The 24,680-nt window shown below is 39.2% G+C and overlaps 1 protein-coding gene across 1 annotated transcript; it reads right to left on the bottom strand.

Annotated features, from left to right (window-relative positions):
• Positions 1-5,789: 5,789 nt before the first annotated feature.
• fstl3 (follistatin-like 3 (secreted glycoprotein)) lies at positions 5,790-13,666 on the bottom strand. The gene is made up of 5 exons (XM_082137763.1): positions 13,435-13,666; positions 12,281-12,466; positions 8,622-8,837; positions 7,186-7,413; positions 5,790-7,093 (listed from the first exon to the last, which is right to left on the bottom strand). Exons 1-5 carry the CDS (start codon positions 13,508-13,510, stop codon positions 7,059-7,061), a joined length of 741 nt encoding a protein of 246 aa, XP_081993889.1. The 5' UTR covers positions 13,511-13,666; the 3' UTR covers positions 5,790-7,058.
• Positions 13,667-24,680: the final 11,014 nt, after the last annotated feature.

The following is a 24,680-nucleotide window of genomic DNA, read 5'->3' as shown; positions in this document are numbered from 1 at the left end:
ATTGTCCTAGACTGGTTTGGTTCCGATCGGGCCAAAAACCAGGGACTAGTTCGCAAAAGTAGGTTTTGGACAAAATCCGACATAGCAGAAAATTTTCCCTGCCTACATCCAAATCGGAGATAGCCATTTTGTCCGCCTTGAGCCAAGGATTCCAACGATATAAGACACTTGATCCTGGGACAAACGGTCTAAGAGTTATGAGCGATTTAGTACTTTTGGTTGCTGTAGCGCCACCTATGGGCCAATTGGGGTCATACTCTGATAGGTTGTCCCCAAATTGAGGCCTACCATCTGGCCAGGTTTCACGTCTCTAGGCCTTACGGTTTGTCCTGCACGATGCGTTTTACGAATCCTTACAATTACAATAGGGTTTCAGCATTTCATGCTTGAACCCCTAATAAGAATGAAGGCTTTTTGCCAGTTATAGCACCACCTATGGTCCGATCTCCATGAAACTCTGCATGCTTCCTCACCATGTTCTGACACATATGCTCATCAATTTTTGTGAAGTTCTGAGTTTTCATTTGGGATTTATAGGCTTTTTAGTGTATTTTGCCACGCCCCTTTTCTAAATGACCCTGTTACAGCCACCCAAATGCAAAAGTTCAACTTTTTTTCGATAATTATTGATCTAGAGAGTCCCGAGAATTGTCCTAGACTGGTTTGGTTCCGATCGGGCCAAAAACCAGGGACTAGTTCGCAAAAGTAGGTTTTGGACAAAATCCGACATAGCAGAAAATTTTCCCTGCCTACATCCAAATCGGAGATAGCCATTTTGTCCGCCTTGAGCCAAGGATTTCAACGATATAAGACACTTGATCCTGGGACAAACGGACTAAGAGTTATGAGCGATTTAGTACTTTTGGTTGCTGTAGCGCCACCTATGGGCCAATTGGGGTCATACTCTGATAGGTTGTCCCCAAATTGAGGCCTACCATCTGGCCAGGTTTCACGTCTCTAGGCCTTACGGTTTGTCCTGCACGATGCGTTTTACGAATCCTTACAATTACAATAGGGTTTCAGCATTTCATGCTTGAACCCCTAATAAGAATGAAGGCTTTTTGCCAGTTATAGCGCCACCTATGGTCCGATCTCCATGAAACTCTGCATGCTTCCTCACCATGTTCTGACACATATGCTCATCAATTTTTGTGAAGTTCTGAGTTTTCATTTGGGATTTATAGGCTTTTTAGTGTATTTTGCCACGCCCCTTTTCTAAATGACCCTGTTACAGCCACCCAAATGCAAAAGTTCAACTTTTTTTCGATAATTATTGATCTAGAGAGTCCCGAGAATTGTCCTAGACTGGTTTGGTTCCGATCGGGCCAAAAACCAGGGACTAGTTCGCAAAAGTAGGTTTTGGACAAAATCCGACATAGCAGAAAATTTTCCCTGCCTACATCCAAATCGGAGATAGCCATTTTGTCCGCCTTGAGCCAAGGATTCCAACGATATAAGACACTTGATCCTGGGACAAACGGTCTAAGAGTTATGAGCGATTTAGTACTTTTGGTTGCTGTAGCGCCACCTATGGGCCAATTGGGGTCATACTCTGATAGGTTGTCCCCAAATTGAGGCCTACCATCTGGCCAGGTTTCACGTCTCTAGGCCTTACGGTTTGTCCTGCACGATGCGTTTTACGAATCCTTACAATTACAATAGGGTTTCAGCATTTCATGCTTGAACCCCTAATAAGAATGAAGGCTTTTTGCCAGTTATAGCGCCACCTATGGTCCGATCTCCATGAAACTCTGCATGCTTCCTCACCATGTTCTGACACATATGCTCATCAATTTTTGTGAAGTTCTGAGTTTTCATTTGGGATTTATAGGCTTTTTAGTGTATTTTGCCACGCCCCTTTTCTAAATGACCCTGTTACAGCCACCCAAATGCAAAAGTTCAACTTTTTTTCGATAATTATTGATCTAGAGAGTCCCGAGAATTGTCCTAGACTGGTTTGGTTCCGATCGGGCCAAAAACCAGGGACTAGTTCGCAAAAGTAGGTTTTGGACAAAATCCGACATAGCAGAAAATTTTCCCTGCCTACATCCAAATCGGAGATAGCCATTTTGTCCGCCTTGAGCCAAGGATTCCAACGATATAAGACACTTGATCCTGGGACAAACGGTCTAAGAGTTATGAGCGATTTAGTACTTTTGGTTGCTGTAGCGCCACCTATGGGCCAATTGGGGTCATACTCTGATAGGTTGTCCCCAAATTGAGGCCTACCATCTGGCCAGGTTTCACGTCTCTAGGCCTTACGGTTTGTCCTGCACGATGCGTTTTACGAATCCTTACAATTACAATAGGGTTTCAGCATTTCATGCTTGAACCCCTAATAATTGTTGTTAATGCGTTATAAGCCATGAACCAATCCAACCAGCTACGAGGTGAATCATAACAAAACAAACTTTGATATGAAGCAAAAAGTCAAAATCAGAAAAAAATACAAAGGTACAAGGGCTTTAGTGAGGGAAAGAACTACAATCCCATGAAGCATTAGGATCATAATCAAATGAAAAACTAAATATAAAAATACTCATTTAAAAATGTTGATTATATCTATAGAAATGTAAGTTTATTGCAAAATATCAAGCGTGCCGCACAAGCCCCTGAAAAGTGAAGCCAAAACGTCTCGATCGCCCCCCGTTGACTGGTCCTAGTATAGGTCATAAGCCCCGCCTCCCCGTGTTATTCAACGGGACGTGAGACCAACTAAACAATTAAATTACACTTCAAATATCTTTTTTCCAAAGGTGGATTCTTTCATTTGCTGTCGTGTTTATCACACTGATGTAAGTTCAAGTGTCTGTTTCAAAAATAAGTTGGTTTTTAGTTAGTTACGTGATGCGGTGGTGTAACGTCATGATTGACAGCTGTGATTGACAGGTTCTCTGAGCGAAGTAGTCACTGAAGCACCAACGGACATTTTTTCGGGATCTTCGGAGGACTGAGGAGATTGTGTTTACTTTATTTTAACAAGCCTCTTGTCGTACTGCAATCAATTTTTAAAAAAGTGTGCAAAATCCACTCTCCCTGAGTGCATTCTGCGAGAGTGAGGGCGGAGCGTTGATTTCGCGGCTTTACTTCCTGCTCACTACTGCGCAGGTCTGGTCCCGAAATCGCTACTGCGCAGACTCAAGTTCCAATATGTCAGCGCCATATCGGGACTCTGGCGGCTTCAGTTCTCATCAATGGAAGAGAGCGAAGGGGCGTCGTCCATCTTTTTTTTACAGTCTATGCAAAATATGCATACACACACAACTATTTAAGTATTCTGAGAGTGTATAGGGAGACCGACTTGATTACGTCATTTGCAGTGCTTCATGGGAGTGGGTGGAGCTAATGAGCTCTTTTGGCATGGTTTGCTTGTTTTGACTCTCTGATTGGTGACATTTTCTGTACAGCATCATGGGTAACGTAGTTTTTCACCACAAATAATTAATTTGAAAAATAAGTTAAAATAATGTAGGCTCACGGCTTCAACAAAAGGAAAAACCACTGATTAACAACCTCGTACAGGGATGTCTAAAAAGGTTTCTTAGATATCATTAAAAAAACATTTCCCTATGAAGAAAATGAATGGGATTTTACTTCCGGAGCCCAACAGTTGAACTATCGCGCATTGTACTTTCTCTCATTCGTAAGTAATATAACTGCACAGTCTTTGTATATCTGAAGTCTTTGCTTGTAGCCTTGTCACATCTGATGTGGATTGACAAAAATATATTTTTGCTTGTGTCTTATCTCATCGCGTCTGGTTAGGACAAGGTGTAAAGCAATCCAAATCTGTTTCCAGCTGTCTTTCCTCAGGTTCCTTCCTGTCCAGGAAGTGAAGACTGCAATCCTGACAACATATAGCACTTAACTTTACTGCACTGTGTGTCACGCTACACATAATTACAAATGCTTTGATACCCCACTGGATTGCACTTCCTGGACGTTTTGAATCAGTAAACCGGCCTGTAACGAGTCACGACACACCATGAACGAATTAGGGGCGCCACTCATAACACAAATGACGCACAAGTGGTGATTATCTGGTGGAATTTTGAATAAAAATTTCTCATCAGCTATGAATTCATTTCAGGATTGGGCAAAATGACTAAGCTAGACATAACAAGATCACCTTATTTTCTATGTGGTGTGCAGTGTGGTTTTACTTGAACACCCAAACAAACAGCATTTTGTTTCTTATTTGGACAGAAAGCCAAACATAATTTCAGACGCTGAACATTTGACGACCTCCTTCTGTCATAACAAGAAAATTAAATCAGGCCTGTAAATTGCTTTCAGGATTACTGTGGAACATTCTATGCAAACAGAAATGGAGAAAAGCGAGACGTCGAAACAATGCGTTACAAACATTTTTTATGGAATTGTTATGGCCTGTTAGAGCAAACAATTAATTCCAGTTCCAATGTAATAAAAGAGCCCTGGATCAGAATATAAACATCTCTCAAAGTTAAACCAGATGCGGAGTGCAGTCGGGATTCGGGAGAGCCTCTCAAAGAGGGGGAAAAACAAGTGAGCTTTTTCAGACAGGAAAATGAGTCAATAACCCCTATATTTCTCACTACTGCCACTGTTAGTTAAGGGGCCGCCTCATAGACAGAGGGCTAATCCTTCCAAGACCATGTTATATAATGGGGAAAAAGCTAGAACTTGAAATTCTATTAGAGTAATTCTATTAGACTATTGAGAGTAAATTCTTTGAATTCACAATAACACAACTGAGGGATGATAACAAGAGATAAATTCAAGGGCCACTGGGGGGCCTCAAGCTGAGAGACACCTAGAATTATTTATTTTTTATATATTAACAATTTTCCTATGAAATATTAGAAATAACTTTTTTATTTGATCATTATTTCTATATTATCAATTGCAAAACATAATATTTTTTATTAATTACATTGTTGTTGTTATTATTATTATTATTTATCTAATATCAAATTATTTTGTTAAATAATTGATTTATTGTTTTATAAATTTCTCCAATGGAATGACATGTGAACTGGGCTCCCAAAATCTTGAACATGAATCATCAAGACCAGGGTTATTATAATTTACTGAACCATTTATAAAAACTAAAACCATTTATAAAAAAAAAAACATTAGGCCTATTTGTTGCTTGAAATAAAATAAAAAAAATTTTTGGATAAATATTTTGTTTCAGCTATAGCCAAGGCAACATTTCTCATTTTCATTTAGTTTAACTTAATTTACAAAAAATTACTATGGAAGCTTGTTTCCGCCACAAAAATAAAATAAACTCTCAATTGCTAGTTATAATGTTAGAATTGCCACAGAAACTTGCAATTGCGAGAGAGAAAAAAGTCAGAATTGTGAGAGATAAACTTGTTAGAAAAAAAAGTTCGAATTTTTAGATAAATACTTGCAATTACCTTTTTTTTTATTAAGTGGGGGAAACAAGCTTCCATAGTTATTTTAGTACTTGAAGTTAAACTAAATGAAAATGAGAAATATTTTTTTGGCAAATAGCTGAAATAGAATATTTTTATTCGAATATTTATATTTTGTGGCAGAAACAAGCTTCCATAAAAAACTTTAACTAAAATAAAAAATGATTAAAAACTATATAGACATAATTTTAAGGAAAAAACGTATAAAAATTGCAAAAAGACACAACAAAATTACTTAAACTAAAATTCAAATGAAAACGAAAAATATAAAAACAAAAACTAATTCAAAAGATGAATAAAAATACAAGTATCTCAATGATACTAAAATAACACTGATCAAGAATCATGAGAATCATATTGACACAACATTAATTTTGTGTTTTAATAAAAAACGTAAGTAAACAATACAAAAATATGCAATTGAATAAATTGGATTTTACAGTATATATTCAGATACTGTAAAATGTCTCTATTTACAAGAAGGTACAAGAAAGGTTACACAAATATCGCCAATCCGTCAGTCTCTTTTTCAAATCACCGTACGATTTACTGGGAATTAAACAAAACACCTATTCAGTTTCTTCTTATGACTATTTAAGTATACAACAAGGTCAAGTGATACAAACTCAGACACACACAAAATGACAAAAACACAACCTTGCAATGTGAAAACCATTAAAACAGTAGAATGTACTGTACATTCTTTGACTGTCCCAGCGTCCTCGTAAAAAACTGCAGCCATCCGACTGTAGCTGGTAATTTCATTGCTTGGTGGGTGGCTCAGTTTGGCCTTCACGTCAGCGAAACATGGCCTGGAAGTGTTGCTGTTTTGGCTGAGTAATCCCTCAAATACAAACAGTACAGGCATAACACTTTATCTCAATGAGTAAGTAGTCTCCCATGCCCATAAGAATTTCAACCGTGTGTCCACATAGACTTTGCAGAGAGGCACATTTTTGGGAAAGCTGTACTTAGGAATGCGCAAGAAGATTATTCCGTGGTTTTTGAGCAGCGTTTTTGCTAGTATTTATTCTGTGTTTTGTCAAAAAGATGGCTGACAATGGCTGAAAATCATGGGAATTAATATCTAATATAAATTAAATAAAACATAGAATAATATAAAATATTTAAAACTAAAAATAATATAAAACATGAAATGTTAGAGACATTTTCTAAAATACTAAATTGGCAAGAAATAGCTCTTTGTGAAATATATATATATATATATATATATATATATATATATATATATATATATATATCATGCAGTTCTGACATGTACAAGAAAACTGAAGCAAAACCCACAATACATACCTTGATAAAGGCAGCTGAAGTATATGTATATATGGTGTCTCAAACGTGTTAACACATAAATAACAGACTTCATTATTTTTCTCCAATAAATAGTAGCTTGTAGTATATTTACAATATACACACTGTCAATTCATCAGCTCAATTCTCCTGTTAAAACCACACGTTTCCTTTAAATATGAATTGCATGCGTATAAAATACTAGTAGTGGTTCTTTGGTACAGAGGACCGTGTTGTGAGACTATATGGTTTCAAACAGGTTCTCTCACGTCTTATGTGCCATCATAATATGTACATGGAGCGGAACTTCTCTTGAGATCCTCAGAAGAGTGAATTTTCCTCACTTACTTCATTACCTGTAAGACAGAGCATAAGTTACAATGAGTTCAGCAAGTCCATTGTGGAAATATCGGAATGGTCAAGCAATTCCAGGTGTGTGAAAACGTACTTCTGCAGTGTCCGTAGTGGCGGACCCCTATGGATCGACCCAAAAAGCAGGTAGCCCTACGCAGGTGGCAGGCGCTTGGGTAGGTAATGTTGTCATTGCCGCAGATGGTTTGCTCAGTGACCATGGGCATCGGGCAGGGCGCAGTGCGGCACATGACACAGTGGGCGCTGTTGGTCTGGTCCGTCACACAGGTATGTGTACCAGGACATACGACATTTGAGCAGGATTCTGAAAAAAATGGTGTCAAGGGTCAAGATAACGATGAAAAAACAGGTTCCATGCATACTTTGACATGAAAGTGTACACTGTAAAAAGGTATTTTCATGATTTGTTATCACAACTTTTATCTTTAGATAATTAATGTGGTTCAGATAACATAATATTTTTGAGTTTCTGTTGATTAAACCAATCTCCTTCTTTGTATTAACTCAATTGTTTTATTTCAATGAACTAAAAATGAAGGCAACCAGGTTACTTCATTATTTGAGTTAAACCAACAATTAATTTTACAGAAGCCGCATTTCCATTACAGATTTGCGCAAAACTTTTGCGAGATTTTCTAAATGTTGATAAAAAACTATTGCGAAATGGCGGCGTTTCCATTATCTGATGTTATGCGACTAAAATGTGATTTTTTTTTCCTCTCGTGATAAGTCATTCCAAAAATCATGGCAACGGGATGTTAGTTTCATGTATATTCCAGCCCCCGCACTAGCCATTGTTTTTAAACGAAGGAGACGTAGGCGTGTTATCCAAGCATTAATGGCAAAGAAAGCCCCTTATACTTGGGAGTGGCCACGTACGAGATGTTTCTGGGTGTTTCTCCCTCATATCTGCTTCGAGGTCTTGATAAATTGTGGCATTTCTTGTTTAGAATCCAGTATTCTCATAATTATTTTGTCTTTTATGAGTTTAATAAAGAACTTTGTCTCCTCTTCTGTCCAAACATACAGCGCTATCTTTAAAGAATGATCATGTGACTTTTGCGTACGGCAGGTGACCTGTAAATGCGACATGTGGGAGTTTTACGAAAGTGACGTGTTTCCATTGGCCGTTTTTTCAATTCGCAATTTCAATTTGCACAATTTGAAGGGTAAAGGAAACGCGGCTTGTGTAAAAGTCTTTCATTTTAAGTACAATTAAGTGGCCTTTCGCTTCATTCATTTATATTATCTGAAAGTACAGTTTTTTAAGTACACTAGAAGTGCACATTCAATACAATTAAGCACACTTCTTTTTCACTAGGGCCTGGTTGGAAGTTTTTCAGAATACATATGGTAAATATGCACTTTCTTTCTGAAAATGATTATTCAATATGGAGTAATAATCTAAATATGAAGCTTTTCCTTCAGTCTGAAACACGTCTAAGCAAAATGATGGACTCTGCATGTGGAAGCTGATTAAAGTGATTCAATTAAAGTGAAGCAGCAGCGTACTTTTGCAATCCCCCTGGTACATAATCTCCAGGTCAGGGTGACCTCTGCAGCGAGCCATCAGGAGTGCGCACTCGTCTTTGTACGAGTTCCCATCGCTCCCACACACGGCATGTTTAGTGGAGATGTTGGAGCAGTCCGGAGAGCACACGCACTGGGGACGTCCAGAATTCATCCTGCACACCTTTCCAGGGCCACAGTTGACCCCCTCACAGTTCTCTGTAAAAGAAGGTGGATAAAGTGGGAAAAAGCTGATTATAAGTAAACCTATATTTATTTCAATATTGAAAAGTGTTTGTTTCAAACTTGTAATTTAGAAGTGTGTTTATTACCGCTGTTAGCACTGCTTTTGCAGTGTTAAACCCTCATTGCACACTACAGTACATGTGTAGTGTGAAACAATGCGGTCTTAGAACGTTACGACTAGATTCTTAGCAACTGACAACCAATCGCGTGCCTCATATTCAATCATATTCAGCGTTTGATGGGAAAAAATTCAAACGGCGATGGAAATTTTTTCAACTGAAGTGAAGAAGAGACTGTTTTATTCTTGCCTTTATATTCAGAAAAAAACTTGGCAGTGCAGTCGGTGATGTGTAATATGAGGATGCGCAATGCTAGTGCAGGTCACATGCGGCGTTCATCCAATCAGTGACACTGACACAGCAGGGTTTAGAAATGTACAGTGTGAAATGTCAGCTTATGAATACCCAGGATTAATTGTTTACCCTGGGTAAAGTATGAGCAGTGTGAAAGGTGAAGCAAGATAACACAGGACTCCATTAACCAAGGGTTCAGAATGACCCAGAGTTAACTATTTAAAGTGTGAAAAGCTCATCCATTGACATGCTTCTCCATTCATCTGTGAAGCCAGAGCCAACAGAACACATCAGAAACACTTTGAAATGGATTCAGCTTCTGGTTCCCATTCCTGCAAGTCCTTTAATATCCTGTTGCTCCCCTTCCCTGTGAAGCCAACTAAATCACTCAAGGCCGAATCAGATACCTCCACCTCCACTGGAAATCCCAGCATAACCCTGTTATGTTTCCTCAAGATCCGCAGGCAGTCACACATAATTTACGAACTGCCTTGTCTGCCCCGAAAAACAAATGTAAGGAAATGCGCCGGACAGACGCTAAGCGTGAGTTGAGCTTTCAGGAATGCTTTGAAGCGTTTGACATTGAGAACACGCTGGGGAGGTCACACAGTAGGGTCCGCTAGTCCATATAGTTTTATGATAATGGAAAGCAAACGCCATGGAATAAACAATATAACAGACTTTCACTTCCAGTCTATCTTTCCCCTCAAGTGTCTAATGATGCTGATTGTGTTTGAGGCTTATGAGGACCAGACCTCTCCAGCATGTGGCACACATTTTTCTTTGCGGTGTGCAAGAATTCAGTCATCTCTGAGAGGGAAATGCAAAACAAGTCTGCTTTCCAATAAAAATTGGGAAAGACTGAATGCTGAGAGAGGGAGGAGTGACAGGGGGGTGGGAAATATCTGCTATTGTGTCAAACTATTTATTTATTTTATGCAAAATTACAAATATAGCTGACTTCCCTATGAGAGAAAAAATAGTCAATAGAGATCCTTTTTTGAAATAGCCAAGAGCCTTTACTTTTAGGGTACGCTTACATGACAACGATATGCTTAAAACGGAGAAGTTTTTCCTTTGAGTTTTCCGTGTACAGACGACACCATTGTCAAAACGATCCCCATTCACACGGATCCGCCAAAACGACTAAAAACGCTGTATTCTGCTGCCGGGCCATTAGATGGCGATGAATCACTATAGACTGAACGCGTAATACACATGTGCATGACGTCATCGTCTTCAGACATTTGCGTTTTGGTTGTTTACACAGAGACCGTTTTCAAAAACTTGCACTTTGAAACCTTTTTGAACGGTGAACGGCCAAAACGCACACATTTCTTTACGTTTTTAGTTGAAAACAGTGTAGTGTAAACAGTCATGAGCCACAAGTTGCTACTTGCTATTGCTAATCGGAATTAGGTCGTATTAAGGTGCGGTCAAATTTACCGTTGTTCTGTGAATTTTTGTGGGAAAATTCCAACCAATTCGATAGGAATCCACATGATCGTGAATTTCGATTTGCAAGTCGCTATTGCTAATCAGAAGTAGGTTGTATTAAGGTTTCCTAATAGAGTTTGCAATGGATTCAAGTTGGTCAACCAATCTGGGGTGCGTTACCCAAACAACGATGTAACTCACTGCTTAACTACCGTAGTATAATGCATCGTTGAAGAAATCAACTAGCTTACGACTGTTTCCGGAAACCAAATTGTCGCAAATTGGCAAATTGGTTCAACCACGTTGGTTAATGATGTCATGCAGGTGGTGGAGTAATAACTTCTTTTAATGAATCTGTTTGAGATCGAATTAATGCTAGATGTTTTGCTATAAATTACGGACATGGTATCTGAGGACAATTTCTCATTTTGCTTTATTTTCAGATTCAATCATAGGCTCGTCCTTGCGTAATAGAGCACGTTCGCACATGCACACTATTCAAAAACGATGCTTTAAATCTCTTGACAAACTAAAATACGTAAATTACGTATCTTTCTAAATAAAAGATATAGATTATACTGAATGTCAGCTTGCTTATTTGACTTAAGATAAGGATTTATTGACTCCACGTGTCATGCAAACAAGAAACTATGCTTCTAACCACAGGTTGAGAGCTGTCGTTCCAACCACACAACTTTGTGATGTTGTTTGCGAATGTTCATTGGAACTATGGTTCCGGGAAACACCGACTCTTTAAACTATGCTGATAACAACAGAACTTGCGACCATAGTTGGCTAATGATGCTTTTGGGAAATGCACCCCTGCTTGGTTTGGTTTGAAAGTGCTTTATACATCGCTACACTATTGATAAAAGACAATGGGCCCTTTTTGGCCCAAAAATGTTGCTAATATTATCGCACCTTCAGTGGGAAGGTCATTCACATTCTAGAGAGCATTTGATTGGATGAAATAAATGAGTGCAGGATGAGTCATACATTTTTTTTGGTCTGTTTTTCTGGAAGAGGATGACTATAAATTTTAAATGTGCTTATCTGCTAAAAGTGAATTTTAAGAGCACATTATCATACAGATGACCTCAAACTGATAGATATGGACTAAAAACCACAAAACTACAATTTTGAGCACGATTATGGGCTTGCTGGGCTGAGGAAATTCATTCAAATAACCATGTCGGCTAACTTGTTTACTCCAGTGATAACAGTCTGTATTTAAAATGTCTGATGATAGTAGAGTTTTGGAGCCCTTGTATGAACCTACGTACCAGGCCAAGGCTACCAGTAGTGAACTCTTTCCACAACAGCCGGAGAAAGTTAAACAAAACATCTGGTGTAGATCCACGCTTTTTAAACTTGCTGAAGAACTGCATTTGCAAAGAAAACTCTCCAAACCAAGATTGGCCTACAGTACTAGATTTTATCTCCTCAGCAAAAATTGTTTCAGCTCTAATTTCCAAACGAGGAATGTTCTCTTATGTGTAGAAGGCTTAAAATGGTAGTATTAAACCAGTTCAAGAGGGCTTCAGCTCAGACTCTTACTCATATCAACATTACAGTGGGACAACCCAGTCCACCTGCTGAGAATGGAGGGTAAATACGAGTCTGTACCTTTACACGGCTTACAGGAAACTATTCCCAGGAATCCCAGCAGGCTGACTTCATTGATGGGTAGACTGGTATTGGACCAGGCAGTGTCCAGACGGCTAGCAGCACAGCACTCTTCCCTGCTCACGCCCCTCATGAGCACCATGTCACAGCGGTGCTCCGGACCCTGCTGCAGCCAGCACATTCCCGCTAGACACACAAACACACAATGAAAACATATATAATCCATCTCAGGGACAATGTCAACAATACGAACCTATATCAGACATGTATTTTCTCCATTCCTTCTCACTTGTACATGAGATTGTAAAATATGTTTATGCCTAAAATAAAGATGACCACAGTGTCATGTTATTTCCCAATAAAATATGTCACGTGCAATATCTTGTATGTAAAAAATTACAGGACTTTTTTTTCTCTCTCTGAGGCGTAAACAGGCTTTTATTCAACTATAATTCTTTTTTTCAATTTTTTTCAGAATACATAAAACTTTTATATTTCCGTTTTATAGCTCAAACGTTGTGTCTGAAAATAGCCTAAATGGTATGTTACCCATTTAAGTTGAATAAAGTATGCAATAAATGCAATACCAGTGCAATAAATCCTAGGTACATTCACTTTCAGTTCATTTGCTTTATTAAAATATTAATATATATATATATATATATATATATATATATATATATATATATATATATATATGTGTGTGTGTGTGTGTGTGTGCGTGTGTGTGTGTGTGTGTGTGTAAATATAAATATATATATATATATATATATATATATATATATATATATATATATATATATATATACTTTTTTACAGTGTTTTCAAATATTTCAATAACCACACAAGTTTTAGATTACAAGTCTGCACTGGAGAATAGAAATCGCCTTTGCTTGACGAGGTAACCATGACAACAGCTGCGCGAGCGCTGTATATTTTAACGAACACATCGTTATTTATAATATCATTATTTGTAATAGATTCTTCTTTAAAACGATTTTCTTTAAAACGCCATTAAAAGTCTGCTTATTACAAACGTAGTAGGCTATAACAAAATGTGTTCATATCTTGATTAGTGCATTGACATAAACTTCTGAAGAAACTATCACGAAAAGCGAAATATAGTAAAATGTAATGCGTTATCTTTCACTTACCGTTCGTTCGATGTTCTCCAAGTATTTCACAAACTGAAATAAGTATCACACAGTGTAGAACAGCCAAAAAGTTCATGATGCTGCTGAATACTTTACAGATGTTTGAACCAGCGGCTTTCCTTACAAGTATTAGATTGATAGAAAAGTCTACAGAGCCTTTAACTTGGGTTGTTTCCACTCGGTTTCGTGAATGGACTTGCTGTAAATGATTTTGGTCCGCCTCTGTATAAATATTTTTGCCCGAGTAAATTATGCTTCTGGGATGGGCGATAATTCCAGCCAGTTACGTTGCTGATGCCGTTGTGTACTTGAGTCAGTTCTCGGATATGAGGCTGAAAAACTCCCACACTTCATCTCAGTCCGTCTGAACTCAGTTAACGTTAACCAAGAAATTTACCATGGTATCTTCAATGGCAAATGTAGATGCATCCAAGCATCCAAGTTAAATATATACAAGTAATCCAAGTTTGGCTTTCAAATTTTTTTTATTTGATTTAAGAAAAAGAAAACTTTTAACATATTAACCATTATTGGCCAGAAAAAAAAAAAAAATTTAATTGTATAAATATGTAAATAAACCAATATAACATTACCCTTGAATAGAAAAAATAAATAAAAAATATCCTCATCCTGAGAACAAAGATCAATCTTTCAGTTAAAATCTACCTCAATTTAACAGCTGAATCTTGTCTGACCAAAATACTAAACCACTGCTAGAGAAAACACAGTTTGTGTAACTGCTGTTTGAATCGAAACCGGTAGCACTTTATTTTACAGTCCTGTTCCCCATGTACTTACTATGTACTTATTATAGTTATTACAATAACTGGGTAATAACTAGGCACTAACCCTAAACCTACCCTTAACCTTAACCCATATAGTTACCTTATATTACCCAGTATTTTCTTAGGTAAGTACATTGTACTAAGTACACATAAGTACACGTACTGTAAAACAAAGTGCAACCTCAAAACCTCATAGTTATTGAGATGTAGCCCTTGTAACCTCCTCATGTGACAACTAGCCCTGGTAGTATTTATAACAGAAATAAAAAAATATATACATTTGTAATGTGCAAAATGTTTCAAATGCAGTCTGTGTGTAATGGTTTTGATCTGTTTTGGTTTCGTTTTTCATTCTGTTTCTGTATGCCAGTGTTCCCTGTCATTATTAGTTACCTTGATTGCTGATTTGTGTTTCACACCTGTTTGCTGTTTCATTGATTACTCCCTGTGTATTTAAACCCTGAGTTTTCCTTAGTTCCATGTCAAATATTAATTGTTATGTTATTTGTCTGATCTATGCTCTCACTCTTTTGGTAAATAAAAGTCTTATAGTAATTAATCCTGTGTCCCGCTCCTTATTCCTTGGATTATACACTGCGGCCTATAACAGAATATCACCAGCCCCACTTTGGATCCAGAGCCCAGCCAGCCGCCTCCCAAAAAATGCACGGAGCCTATGCCAGAGCCCACCGCAGATAAAGAGCCCCTAGTCTGTCGTGATGCTGTGACAATCATCACCCTGGAGCCCGCACTCAACCAAAAATCTGACTAGATGTGTAAGCCGGCAATGCCGTCTGTTTCAGTGGGCATGCTCGTGGAGTTTGAGGGAATGGAATGGAGCCCTGCCCACACTCCCATCGCTGAGGGTGAGCTGCAGCTGACCTCGATAAAATATTATGAGGATGGTGAAGAGGGTTATCCCTGTAGTCTACCGTCTCCGCTGGTCCCGTCCAGCTCCAAGTCTCCTGCGTCTCTGCTAGTTACACCCAGCTCCAAGTCTCCTGCATCTCCGCTAGTCCTGTCCAGCTCCAAGTCTCCTGTGTCTCTGCTGGTCTTGCCCAGCTCCGCGTCCCCTGTTTCTCCAAAGATCCCGACAAGCCTCCCTCTCCCACCTCCTCTACCTATTATAGTCTGTTCCCCAGCCCTGCTCTGCTATTTCCCTTCAGTCCCTCGGCTTCTTCTCTGCGTGGATCTGCCTTGGGTCTTCCGGTCTCCAGCTCCGCCTTGGCAAGAAGATCCCCTGGCTTCGCCTAGAGTCACTGAGTCAGTCACTCCACCTCGGCTCGTCGACCAGTTGGCTCCACCTTGGCTCCTCCCTCCCTCGACTCTACCTGGGACCATCGTCCTTATGGCTCCACTGGGCTCCGCCTTGGTCAGATGACGCTCTGCCTGCATCACAGACTTCCAGGAATTCATCTGCGCTTTGTCTCTTCACCCCTTCAGCTCTGTGGGGCGCCGCCTTCAATCCGCTCCTCGTCCAGCTCCGCCTTATTCCTCTGGCAACATGGCTCCGCCTCTGTCTCCAGATCCATCAGCTCAGTCTCAGTCTGTCATGCCCCTGGATCCACCTGCCAAGTATCCACCATGGCTCCTCCATCCCTCGACTCCACCAGGGCCTTCGTCCTGTCTGCGCTCTGGGTCTCCCTCTTGCCTTCATCTCTTCCCTGGCTCCTCCCACCATCATCGCCAGCCTGGTTTCTCCCGCTGTCACATCCTCCTGCATCCTACCTGGTGCCAGCCCCTCATCCTCCTCCAAAGCCCCCCCCCCCCCCACCCTCCTGTTGGACTAACAGTCTCTTCCTGTTTTCTCTTGCTCTTCGTGGAAAATAAAAAGTAGTATAGTCATTCATTCTGTGTCCCGCACCTTTTTCCTTGGATTATACACAGCAGCCTGTAACACTGTTGTCACCTGACTTTAATTTTAATTGCAATTCTATATCTAATATTTGTACAAAAATAATCTGCAAGACTATTTAAATGACCTGCAAAATAATAAAAGGTAAGCACTTTTAAATGTAATCCACAACATTTTTTACTTTATAGATTAATATTCAGCATGAGCATAAGTTGCTAAAAGCATTTGCTAAATGCATACATGTTAAATAAATAAATCTTAATGTTGAATAATAATTTTTTTTAAATTCCCAAATAATTTATTGTTAGAGTGAAGACTTCTGGAACTGGCCATTTCTACAACAAAAGTAATTTGATACATAATCAAAATCCGCTGATGCTCTGGAAACGTGATTTAGCACCCTGTGTGATTCAATTGAAAAGGCAGTAAAATGTCAGTTTTGTTTTGCAGAAGTCTGTGTGCAAAAAGGGGCATAATGACGGCAGAATTAGGCTTAATTCAACTCCACATTTTAGCTATTATACAGTTTAAATGACTGATAAGTGACACCTGTGCCCAGATGAATGGAGATAAACAATGCTGTGGCCACCAAACAAGACAGGCAGAGGGGTCTGGCAGCTTTGTCCGCAGCATGTCACTTATCAGCACGTGACTTCCATTAAAATGTGGTCTGAAAGTCAGTGCCTTGACCACTAAATAGATGAGACTTAGTATGTCTATGGGCCATTCAGCCATGTGGAAACCCACCGTCCGCCGAGCATGGAGCTCATTAAGATGTGCTCAAGTCAAGGAGTTCCTTGAGAGTGGAACACATGGTTCATATTGGCAACTTGGGTTCTGATGTAGTCATGCACTGGCATTCTTTCTTCATTGGCACACCCATTTCTGTGGTATGATATTGCATACCAGCTAATATTTTGCAGGTCTTCCCATATGTCTTGATCCTCAATGAAGGGGTCTTTGATCTCAGAGGGGGAGATGAAAATAAAAGTATCAAATGAACTGTCCATATCTGTGTTTATAAAAAAGAGGGTGTTCTGTTGATGTACAATAATTCTCAGCGAATGCTGACCTTGAGGTGGGTGGCCGAAAGGAAGCACTTACTCAAGGACTTTCTCACATGGTTTGGATCTACAGAAACGATTTTCTGTTTTCTATCATTCATCTAACACTCATTCATAATTATTACACATGTCTCTGAAATGTTTGATTCTGAATGGTCAGTCACGACATTTTAAGGTTAGTTAGTCCCGATAATGACCCACATATATCCATCTTATTCTGCAACGTGGAAGTGTCAGGATTATACATTAGAAGTGTTATTATTATAGGTAAATAACTAGAAGTATAAAAAAGTGCAGTAAATGGGAAAACCGTTAATTTTTATGTATCATTTTCATTTGTGTAATTTTTTTATTTATTTTCCCCAACAGCCATTCATATAGAATGATGTGTAAAACAAATTAATAAGGGGCAAAACTGTAAAATATAGCTGCAAGCAGCGATGATGGGCCCAAGCCCCGGTGGCTTTAGGGAAACGGTGCACGGAGGGCGATGTGCATTTAAAGTGGGCAAATGTAAAAGAACTATGTCAAAATCAAGTCTCAAAAGTACCCCAAAATACTATTCACGAGTTCACTCTTACAAATAACCAGATAGAGTAAATAAGTATTCGTTTTTGGCTTGGTGTCTGAGGAGAGGGCTCCCAGCTTGGTATTTTGACCCGAACCCAGAGTACTCCCCCCGTATATCTCTGGTTAGGATAGTAACCAGGTGAGTGTGAGGAGACAGGGTGGTGAAAGGATGCTGAAAACTGTTTAAGAATATAGGTGAGTGGGCTATAGGTATATAGGTATGTTACAAATCCAGCCCTGGAGGACACTACTGTCCTGCAGAGTTTAGCTCAAACCATGATCTAATTATCATGCTCTAAATATATACAAACCACAATGTTTATGAGCTGTGAAAACTAGTGCGAGAAGATGTCTGATTTTGATTTGTAATGATGAAAAACACACTGCGAGTCTTCGACTGTAGCCTACAATGTTGGCACCACTTCGACAAAATCTGAAAATGGTCTGATCCTGGTGGGAGGGAAAGGAAAAAGCCCAGAATGTGAATTGTGAACTATGAATGTTTTTACAGTTGCCATACATTTATTCAGTGCTTGACTGGATGATCATTATATTTTTGTCTGTAAAGGATAAAAATTATATATAGCTTAGCTACAGAAGTTAAAGCAATTTTTTTAAACAATCTAATATCAGAGAATTTTTTAACACTATTGAAAAAAGTAATAATACACTAAATACTATGTTGTTTCTACATTAAGTTAGTTTGTTCAACAAGATAGAAATGTTGTCTCTTTTTTAGAATTATTTACAATTTTACCCGAAATAGTGCTGTGTTATTTACAGCTTAAACATTTGATTTCATAATAACATAAGAAGTTGGAGCATTCCTAATGTGTCAAGCCAAATGTAAAAAAATGCTAGAAAACAAGTTAAGAATTTTCTATAGCAATTCTATAGCACATGTATACTATGTATGTATGTATGTATATATATATATATATATATATATATATATATATATATATATACAAAAATTAATGTTAATAATAATTATACATTATTCAATGGCTCTAGTCTAGAGAAGTTGGAACATTTCTACATTAATAATGTCACACCAAACTTCACTTTAAAATTCCGTAAAATTCACTTTCTTTAACAGTCTCAGTGGTACTAGTGATTGAAGCCTCATTTTTTAGCAATGGTGTCCTCTACTGGTGGTTGTATGAATCAAGATAGAATATTTCACTCTTGTAAAGACCAGGAATGATGAATTTATAGACAATTGATTTATGACTTGTGATCAACAATGCTGCCTTGGATTTCGTCAATAATACACCATTTTCTGATAAAGTAGTAACACGAAAATGTTGTCTTTGTGTTTTTTTGTTTGTTTTTTTGTACTTGATGAGCTTGAAATAAAATATGCATGCGCTTGTCACATTAATCCAATTTTCAGGAGTTGTTTATTATTTTATAGCCTTTGGTGTAGGTGTTGTTAGTTCTGTTTAACAATAAATAAATAAATTATGAAGATGCTTTGCTAATAGGATTAAACTGCATAATGCTGATAATAACGATGTTTGTGATTTGATTTAAGGGATTTTAACAGAACAGAATAAACACATGATTCATTTTGTTGCCTAATGAGATAAAAGCTTTGATTCACATCTATGATGCAGAATAAAAGCTCAACTGGAAACAGGTGCATATGCCTAATGCCACAGTGTGCCATTAAAAGCGCAATTTTGTCATAAACATTGTGCAGTAATCATCCACGAATAACAAAGTGAAGTAAAAATCCACATTTTAAGATGTTAGTATTGAAGTTTCCTTTGTCTCACAAAGATCAATCAGTTAATTCCCTTTTCATGTGTGTTGCTGATGGAAAAATCTCCCAAAGAGGAAGTAGCCTGACTAATTCATTCACCCTCTCACACCTTGGCTCCTTCTTAATGGCCATTTCAAGTCCTTCCAGCTGTTCATTGATGGGTGAGTTAATCTCTCTTAGCCGGCTACGCCATGGGGTTCTGATCTTGCTGCAAAGGACATGCTCTGACGCAACACTAACTAAAAGGAGAGCACACTGGCAGGAAGCCTGGGAGACTCAGGGCGATGGAAAGCATCCTACACTGATGTCTACTCAGGCCTATGCCAGTGAAGAGGACACAAACATCATACACAGTTTGGTGTTGAACTGACAAAGTAAACAATTAAGTGAGCATCTACATGTAGAGGGTAATAATGACCCTAAAGCTCTGTCAGAAAAAAAGAAATAGTCAAATAACAAAGATGGAAGGTGAGATATACATTTTCATGATGGTATCCCATTTCCCTGATACACATTTTAAGGCCATTTTGTGGTCAATTTCCAGACAATATTCAATTGTTTGGGAATTGAGGATACTAACTGATACTAACTGCCCAATCTCGCCTGATACAAGACATCTGCTCAACAGCCCGTGCTCGTCGTTGTCTGATTCTTCTTTACATTTTCAATAAGAGACAGATCTTTACTGCAGGCAGGCAGTCAGGCACATCCATTCTGTGATGTAGAGTGTCTACTAAACCACTCTGTTTTAGCATGTGCAGAATGAGGCCTGGCATTGTCTTGCTTCCCAGGAAAGATGTCATCTTGATGGCAACTCTGTACAATCCCAATAAATGCCTCCTTGTCAGTGGTACCTTCATACATTTGCACTGATGCACCCCTATACCATGACAGATTTTTGCTTTTGCACCTGTCGCTGATGAAAGTCTGGATGGTCCCTTTTATCTTTGGGACTGATAACCCTACGTCTTTCCCCCCCAAAACAAGCTGAAACATGGACTCATCTGATCACAGAACCCATTTCCACTGTGTTTTGGAGCGTCTGAGATGAGATTGGACCCAGAGCACTCGGTACCATCTCTGCATTGAACAGATGTATAGCTTTCTTCAAGTGGCATTTTTTGATACAGCAGCAGACTGTTAAATGACAACGATTTTCCAAAGTACTCCCGAGCACATGTGGCTATGTTTAACACGTTTATGTCACGCACATTCAACTGATGTTTCCTGCCTTGTTAGGCTGTATGATCATAAGAAGGTATGATCATAAGTATGATAATAGGCGATAGGTGTTACATCATAAGAAGAATGGCATCTACACTAATATTAGTCTCTCTGTTTATCCCGAGGTTTACTGTAGTCAGCCGGATCCAGGCCGTATCCAGATCAGATGGTGGACCTGCGCTTAGACACGACCACAACGCATGATGTAGTCAGCCGGATCCGAGCCGTATCCAGATCAGATGGTGGACCTGCGCTTACACACGACCACAACGCATGATGTAGTCAGCCGGATCCGAGCCGTATCCAGATCACATGGTGGACCTGCGCTTAGACACGACCACAACGCATGATGTAGTCAGCCGGATCCGGGCCGTATCCAGATCAGATGGTGGACCTGCGCTTAGACACGAGCACAACGCATGATGTAGTCAGTCGGATCCGAGCCGTATCCAGATCACATGGTGGACCTGCGCTTAGACACGACCACAACGCATGATGTAGTCAGCCGGATCCGGGCCGTATCCAGATCAGATGGTGGACCTGCGCTTAGACACGACCACAACACATGATGTAGTCAGCCGGATCCGGGCCATATCCAGATCAGATGGAGGACCTGCGCTTACACACGACCACAACACATGATGTAGTCAGTCGGATCCGAGCCGTATCCAGATCACATGGTGGACCTGCGCTTAGACACGACCACAACACATGATGTAGTCAGCCGGATCCGGGCCGTATCCAGATCAGATGGAGGACCTGCGCCTAGACACAACCACAATGCATGATGTAGTCAGCCGGATCCGGGCCGCATCCAGATCAGATGGAGGACCTGCGCCTAGATATGACCACACAATGCATCCCTGAAGTGTCAGCAGAGTGTGTCAACTAGACTCTCCCCTGTTAAAGGGATAGTTCACTTTGAAATTAATTTTTGGTATGTTTTAGCTTACCTCAAAGGCATCCAAGATGTAGGTGTCTTTTTTTCCGGAGTAGTTTCAATTTTGATATTTTTAGGTCAAACCGTTCTTGTCTGTCAGTCATATAATGCAGGTCTATGGTCACTGTCTCAAAACAGCATGCACAAAGTCCAAATTAAACAATTCCCCATCGTCCAAATTAAACAATTCCCCATCGTAAGTACACATTGATGGCTTAAGACACGAAACGAGCGGTTTGTGTGAGAAAACGAACAGTATTTATATAGTTTTTGTCCTCTTGTAAACACACACACCCAAATGATCAGAGGACGCGGGTGCTTCGGTCTGCGCAAGCGCCGGAAAGCGACGGAAAAGGTCAGAGGGCGCGGGCGCTTCGATCTGCGCAAGCGCCGGAAATAATCTCTCGCGCGTGTACGTCACTCATTGTTTACACAGAACAGAGATTGTAGGTAAGACGGCTAATCGAAATGGTTCTAATTTGCGCTTATCCAGGATGTTTAAACCGACGTAAAAGAAAACAATTTCGTATGCTCGCGCAAACTCATCCGGGAGTGGTGAGTTTTCACGAATTCCCAATTTATAATCCTTCCCTCTTGAAGTTATGGTTGATCGCTCTTCGGCTGGATATTAACACACCCATAAACGTACTAAAGTTGAGGAGGGTCTGCAACGATCATTTTTCCCCTGATGATTTTATAAACCAAGGAGAGGATCGCATAGTACTGACATCATCAGCTGTGCCTATGGTGTTTTCTCATCCAACGGAGGTATGTGAACAACGTCTTTGTATGTGTCCTTTGTATTTGTAAAGCTGGCATTACATGAAATGAGCAATAAAATGTATTTCTGCACCATATATTTGGTAAGAATGGTTTTACATGAGAGAGTTATAAGATATGTTATAAGAAGAGAAGATATGTGTAGCCTATACTAAGCAGCTGCTAGTCAAACCAATGTGAAACTATGTGTACTACTCATAAGGGTGCAGTCAATGATACTACTACTACTACTAGCCTAATAATAATAATAATAGTAATAGACAGTGTGGATTCACGAGAGATAATTTCCGGCGCTTGCGCAGATCGAAGCGCCCGCGCCCTCTGACCTTTTCCGGCGCTTTCCGGCGCTTGCGCAGACCGAAGCACCCGCGTCCTCTGATCATTTGGGTGTGTGTGTTTACAAGAGGACAAAAACTATATAAATACTGTTCGTTTTCTCACACAAACCGCTCGTTTCGTGTCTTAAGCCATCAATGTGTACTTACGATGGGGAATTGTTTAATTTGGACGATGGGGAATTGTTTAATTTGGACTTTGTGCATGCTGTTTTGAGACAGTGACCATAGACCTGCATTATATGACTGACAGACAAGAACGGTTTGACCTAAAAATATCAAAATTGAAACTACTCCGAAAAAAAAGACACCTACATCTTGGATGCCTTTGAGGTAAGCTAAAACATACCAAAAATTAATTTCAAAGTGAACTATCCCTTTAAGGCCTCATCGACACGACAGCCATCGGCACTGATCCTCAATAAACCCATCTCCATGCCGGCGTGATGACCCCGATCCTCAACCGGATCCTCAACCTGCATTGATACCATTATATGAAAACTGAACTGAGCTGGACGATGACATCACTGTTTTCTTTCTGTATAGAAAGAACTTTTTTTACAATAGTGAAAACTATTCTATCACTGAACGAACTTAAGCTGGACTACTATGCCACTATTTTCTTCAAACTTTGTTGCATTATTTTCCTGTTATCACTGTAAAGCTGCTTTAAAACAAAAAAAGTGTAATATAAATAAAGGTGACTTGACTTGACCTTGCCCTACACATAATGAGATTTCTCTGGATTCCCTTAATCTTTCCTTAATATTACGTATATGGTAAAATACCTAAATTCCTAGCAATATTGCATTGGTAAATGTGACTTTTGAATTGTTTGACAATTGTCTAGCCTGACAATTTTCTAGTTGTGGCGAGCCATGACCCATCTTTGCTTGCAAAGACTGAGATGCTCCTTTTACCCTCGCCAATTACCAGTTCATTCATACATTAGCGACTCAAATACTGTAAGCTGTCGTATGAACAAGACATTTTGTGTGTCACATGTTTGTGATTGTGTGAAGGTAGTGGAAGAATGCACATTTAATAGCCGGCTGAGTCTGGTATTGGAAAAATGATACAGATGATTGATGGGTTTAATACTATATGTCCACATATTTCCAGCTGTACAGTAGGTGGCACTGTTATGGCACTAGCACCTTCTATGACACTTGGCAAACTGAAATACTGTACGCTATTGGGACTGAAATGAGTGGGTGTAGGATGAGAGTGAGTCGTGATGTGTTGATCAAAACACTGGTCTACTGCAAAAGGTGCTAAAAATGCTATAGAGAGGGTGTTTCAACATAAGTTGAGAGGTCAAGAGAGCAAAGACAGTTAACAAATGCATTTAAGTTCTTGGCTCTAGTTTTTTATTAACTAAAATGTTGTTGTGTTTTTATTTTTTAGCCAGACACTTTTAATTGTTTTGATTAAACTGATTAAATAACTATGACAAATCAAGTCATGTTTACACAGCGCTGTTAGAACACTGTAATTAGAGATTGACTGATTGTTTAAATGGCAGCTATTGCAGTTCTGTTTCAAATTTGAACATCAGACAGTCATAGATGACAGTGAGGACTAATTTAGTTGAATAATGTGGTGTAGGGTCTATTGTTATGCACTTATGGGATATCACGACAATGCATTCGGTCTTACTCGTGACATACTTGAAAATGACCCTCAATAGAAAACAAGAGACAATTATCTGCATTACACCATTGTTTGTCTGTTGGATCGGTATCACTCTGTTGAACCAGCAAACAAATGATATGTTTGCAAAAAAGAACAACTTTGTCTGAACATTACCAACACTTCCATAGGGAGGATGATGCAATAACATCATAGTTGCATTATCAAGGTAGCAACGTTGTTATAAATGATTTTATAGCCATTTGTCTTTATTGGAAGATATTGTTTCAGAA

The sequence above is a fragment of the Leuciscus leuciscus genome, assembly GCF_965113295.1.
Source record: "Leuciscus leuciscus genome assembly, chromosome: 15".
In the NCBI taxonomy this organism is placed as follows: domain Eukaryota; kingdom Metazoa; phylum Chordata; class Actinopteri; order Cypriniformes; family Leuciscidae; genus Leuciscus; species Leuciscus leuciscus.
Note: the sequence above shows the minus strand (reverse complement) of the source record. Positions and strands in the feature narration are given on the sequence as shown.